Source organism: Neolamprologus brichardi, chromosome 22 (genome assembly GCF_056152115.1).
Source record: "Neolamprologus brichardi isolate AB-2024 chromosome 22, ASM5615211v1, whole genome shotgun sequence".
Taxonomy (NCBI): Eukaryota; Metazoa; Chordata; class Actinopteri; order Cichliformes; family Cichlidae; genus Neolamprologus; species Neolamprologus brichardi.
Genome location: NC_142124.1, coordinates 8,874,613 through 8,879,892, shown reverse-complemented (window position 1 = coordinate 8,879,892; position 5,280 = coordinate 8,874,613). Strand labels below are relative to the sequence as shown.

The following is a 5,280-nucleotide window of genomic DNA, read 5'->3' as shown; positions in this document are numbered from 1 at the left end:
CTTGGTTTCTTTTTAGTTCTGGTTCACTGGCTATATGCCGCTGAAAAGTGAAAAGGTATTGGTGCGTACAGTAGGGTGACGTTTCTCGGGAAGGCAGGCAGGTAGGGAGGGGGTCAGCCTGCAAATACATGAGCTCTGTCCTGTCTTTACTCTAGAGGAAATCTATCTTCAGCTTGAGCCTCATAGAGGTTATCCATCCTTCGTAAAAACATGTAACTTTTCTTCACTGGTGGAAAATCATGGAGCTACAGGTGGAAAACCAAAGTCAGCCTTTCGCCACCAACACCATGAGGCTGCCAGCTAAAATCATCCTGGAAATGGGAGTAGATAACTTCATTTCTCTTCTAATATTTGGACTCATTTTCATTCTTGGTGTGCTTGGGAACACACTGGTCATAACCGTGCTGGCGCGCAGTAAACCCGGACAACCGAGGAGCACAACCAACATATTCATCCTCAACCTGAGCGTGGCTGATCTGTCCTACCTGCTCTTCTGCGTACCTTTCCAGTCCACCATCTACATGCTGCCTACGTGGGTGCTCGGAGCGTTCATTTGCAAGTTTATCCACTATTTCTTTACCGTGTCTATGCTGGTCAGTATTTTCACTCTGTCAGCAATGTCCGTGGACCGTTACGTGGCCATCGTCCACGCTAGAAAATCCTCCTCGATCCGGGTGGAGAGGCATGCCATGCTCGGAGTGGTGCTGATCTGGACACTGTCCGTGGTCATGGCAGCTCCCGTTGCGCACTACCAGAGCATCGTGGAGAGGGAGAACAACAACACCTTCTGCTGGGAGGTCTGGCCGGAACACCAGAGGAAAGTCTACGTGATGTGCACCTTTGTGGTTGGATACCTTCTGCCTCTCACTTTGATATCTGTCTGCTATGCAAAGGTGAGCGCGCACGAACCAGAGTCAATATGTGACCATGAATATACAGTGTAATAACGAATTTTGAAAGTGTTGAAGAAATGAATGCGTTAACTTGTTATTCAGATCGCATTTCTCTCTTTTAGTGTAAAAAATACTTCTTTTTTTTTAACAACAATGGATTGGTTTGTAAAAAAGGTTTAAGTGGTCCTTCAACATCTGCCCAGATGTCTTTCTGAAAATAAATAAACGTGAAATAATTTGGCAGCTCCTTGAAAACATTCACATGTGCGTTTTGTGTTTTCAGGTTTTAAATCATCTGCACAAAAAGCTCAAGAATGTCTCAAAAAAATCCGAGCTCTCCAAAAAGAAGGTTGGTGGAAGCAATTTTCTTTTGCTTCTGATTTCTCACTAAATTACGAGTCGTGATTGAACAGTTCGCTGGCTGAGAGGTTAATGTGCTCTTTAGGTACAGATAAAAATGCCTGCACTCTTGAACTCCATTTACATCACTTATGTGTCAGCATAAAAATCTAGACTAAATTGCCCAGTGGGGTTCTGGTGATGCTGTGAAGTGTCATTTTATTGCATTTGGCTCAAAACTCGGCACTAAGCTATCCACTAACAATTCTTTTCCAATAATTTATACAACCTTGCTTCCAAAAAAGTAAATGTATAAAATCTAAATAAAACAATGTGCAAATTTTCTGCATTTATTCAGAAATCTTTATAGGCTGTCTTAGATCTTTTGGTCTAGATGACACTGTAGTAAAAAACTGACACAAATATTCAATTTACTGCATTGGCTCAGCAACACTTTTGGTGAAACAAATGTGTGGAAGACTGGAACTACCAAAGAATTTAGCAATAAAATTTAAAATTTAAAAAAAAAATGATTGAATAAAGATATAAAAGAAAAAAAAAAGAAAAAAATATATGTCTGAAGTCTCGATATGTCTCACAGCTGATAGATTAGTCAGTGCCTGTGTTTAATTTGGTATTATATCTCATGCAATTAATGGGTGGCTCCATAGTGGTCACCACATTCACCTAATATGCAAAAGATCCTTAATTTGAGACTGTGAGAAGGGGCAAACCCGTGCAAGCATTGCATCAGGAAGAGAATCAAACATGTGGATCCATCTGCTGTGATGACCAGAATAGGGGAGCAGGTGAAAGATGCTTTGCTGTCTGATGCATTTAAAGACATATTTTTATTAAGTTATTTGTTTATTTATGTTTGATTTTGGCAGTATTGGTCCACCATAGACTCTCTGGGTCATGTGCTTTTAATGTGCAGTGAGGCAAACTAGAAAACTTTCTTGTGGTTTGACCAATAAAAATTTTAAATAGTTTTTGGACGTCACGAGGAGAGAGACCAAACAGCTTGTCAGAGTTCAAAGACAGCATTCCTGATAGTTCACATGGCATGGATAACATCTATGAAGGCACCATTATTGCTAAATGATACACAACGCTAGGACAACAGCTTCCATCCTGAAGCCTTATTTCAGCGAAAAAATTCCAAACTGTGTTTTGGGAATATTCAAACAGAATTGCTTCTGAGTATAAGAGTTAGGGTTTTAAAGTGCCTGCAGTAAAGACCTGACAGTATATAGTAAAGCATATACAGTGGGGCAAAAAAGTATTTAGTCAGCCACCGATTGTGCAAGTTCCCCCACTTAAAATGATGACAGAGGTCAGTAATTTGCACCTGAGGTACACTTCAACTGTGAGAGACAGAATGTGAAAAAAAAATCCATGAATTCACATGGTAGGATTTGTAAAGAATTTATTCGTAAATCAGGGTGGAAAATAAGTATTTGGTCACCTCAAACAAGGAAAATCCCTGGCTCTCACAGACCTGTAACGTCTTCTGTAAGAAGCTTTTCTGTCCCCCACTCGTTACCTGTATGAATGGCACCTGTTTGACCTCATCATCTGTATAAAAGACACCTGTCCACAGCCTCAACCAGTCAGACTCCAAACTCCGCCATGGCCAAGACCAAAGAGCTTTCGAAGGACACCAGGAAAAGAATTGTAGACCTGCACCAGACTGGGAAGAGTGAATCTACAATAGGCAAGCAGCTTGGTGTGAAAAAATCAACTGTGGGAGCAATCATCAGAAAATGGAAGACATACAAGACCACTGATAATCTCCCTCGATCTGGGGCTCCACGCAAGATCTCATCCCATGGGGTCAAAATGATCATGAGACCGGTGAGCAAAGATCCCAGAACCACACGGGGGGACCTGGTGAATGACCTGCAGAGAGCTGGGACCAAAGTAACAAAGGTCACCATCAGTAACACACTACAACGGCAGGGAATCAAATCCCGCAGTGCCAGACGTGTTCCGCTGCTGAAGCCAGTGCATGTCCAGGCCCGTCTGAAGTTTGCCAGAGAGCACATGGATGATACAGCAGAGGATTGGGAGAATGTCATGTGGTCAGATGAAACCAAAGTAGAACTTTTTGGTATAAACTCAACTCGTCGTGTTTGGAGGAAGAAGAATACTGAGTTGCATCCCAAGAACACCATACCTACTGTGAAGCATGGGGGTGGAAACATCATGCTATGGGGCTGTTTTTCTGCCAAGGGGACAGGACGACTGATCCGTGTTAAGGACAGAATGAATGGGGCCAAGTATCGTGAGATTTTGAGCCAAAACCTCCTTCCATCAGTGAGAACTTTGAAGATGAAACGAGGCTGGGTCTTCCAACATGACAATGATCCAAAACACACCGCCCGGGCAACAAAGGAGTGGCTCCGTAAGAAGCATTTGAAAGTCCTGGAGTGGCCTAGCCAGTCTCCAGACCTCAACCCCATAGAAAATCTGTGGCGGGAGTTGAAAGTCCGTGTTGCTCGGCGACAGCCCCAAAACATCACTGCTCTTGAGAAGATCTGCATGGAGGAATGGGCCAAAATACCAGCTACTGTGTGTGCAAACCTGGTAAAGACCTATAGTAAACGTTTGACCTCTGTTATTGCCAACAAAGGTTATGTTACAAAGTATTGAGTTGTATTTTTGTTATTGACCAAATACTTATTTTCCACCCTGATTTATGAATAAATTCTTTACAAATCCTACCATGTGAATTCATGGATTTTTTTTTCACATTCTGTCTCTCACAGTTGAAGTGTACCTCTGGTGCAAATTACTGACCTCTGTCATCATTTTAAGTGGGGGAACTTGCACAATCGGTGGCTGACTAAATACTTTTTTGCCCCACTGTAAACTCTACAGAGTGTTGTTAGAAGAAGAGGGGATTCTGTTAGGATCAAGTTTAAAATGAACAGATGTTTTGCAAAAGCAATGGCACTTGATTGGTTGCACTTGTAAACTTTTAAATAAGTATAGGGTTTAAGTGTCTAATAAATATATTCACCTTTTATTTACATTTTACACATGTTCCAACTTTTTTGGAAATGTGTTCATACCATTATGTGACACGTGACCTGTGATCATCTCTTTTCCACAGACTGCTCAGACTGTCCTCGTGGTGGTTGTTGTCTTCTGTCTGTCCTGGCTGCCTCATCACATCGTCCACCTGTGGGTGGAGTTTGGCTCCTTCCCTCTGAACCAGGCCTCCTTCGTGTTCAGGATGGTGGCTCACTGCTTGGCCTACAGCAACTCCTCTGTTAATCCCATCATCTATGCCTTCCTGTCTGAGAACTTCAGGAACTCGTATAAGCAGGTTTTCTGGTGCCGGGCGCCCAGTGAGTGTCCGCTGAACGAAAACAGAGACCCCCGCAGCAGAATGGAGACGGCACCTTCCACTAATGTCAGCGTGTCTTATAAAGGTCACGACTCTCAGATCAGTAAAATGCTTTGATGACACTGGCGGTGCATCCTGAGTACAGCCTGCCGGATAATGGATTTTTTAAAGGCTGAAACTACTGATATGAAAGTTTAACCAAGTCCAGAGTTTCATATATCGACTTATATTTGTATTTTGAAAGACTTTAAAGAGCATGTTTGATTTGGGTCTTCATTCCTCAATGTGGCACATTTGCATATCTCATGTATACACAAGAAGTAATCATTTTAAATGTCAGGAAATATTATCCCATTTCCTGCTCAAACAGATTACAAGAGGAGGAAAAAAAATCTGTGTAATATATATAGTCTGTATATAAAATATGAACATGACTAAATGTCACCCACTGATTTGTGAAATCTCATTTTGAAGACTTGTTGTAAGTATCGTGACTGTCAGTGTTTATGATGCCAGAAGTGAGTATACGTTTGTACAGGATGGTGAAGAGTAAAGTTATCAGGTAACGCTAGCAAGATTAGCATCAATGCACTGGTTGCACAGAGAATGATTATTGCTAATTGGTACTAATTAACCAAAATACAAATATAATACTAAAACTTCACTCAACACAACAGCAGCATGGATTTCTCT

At 41.7% G+C, this 5,280-nt stretch overlaps 1 protein-coding gene across 1 annotated transcript; it reads left to right on the top strand.

Annotated features, from left to right (window-relative positions):
* The first annotated feature begins 239 nt into the window (after positions 1 to 239).
* On the top strand, positions 240 to 4,704 carry galr1a (galanin receptor 1a). Its single transcript, XM_006794489.2, has 3 exons — positions 240 to 893; positions 1,177 to 1,242; positions 4,351 to 4,704. Exons 1-3 carry the CDS (start codon positions 240 to 242, stop codon positions 4,702 to 4,704), a joined length of 1,074 nt encoding a protein of 357 aa, XP_006794552.2.
* Positions 4,705 to 5,280: the final 576 nt, after the last annotated feature.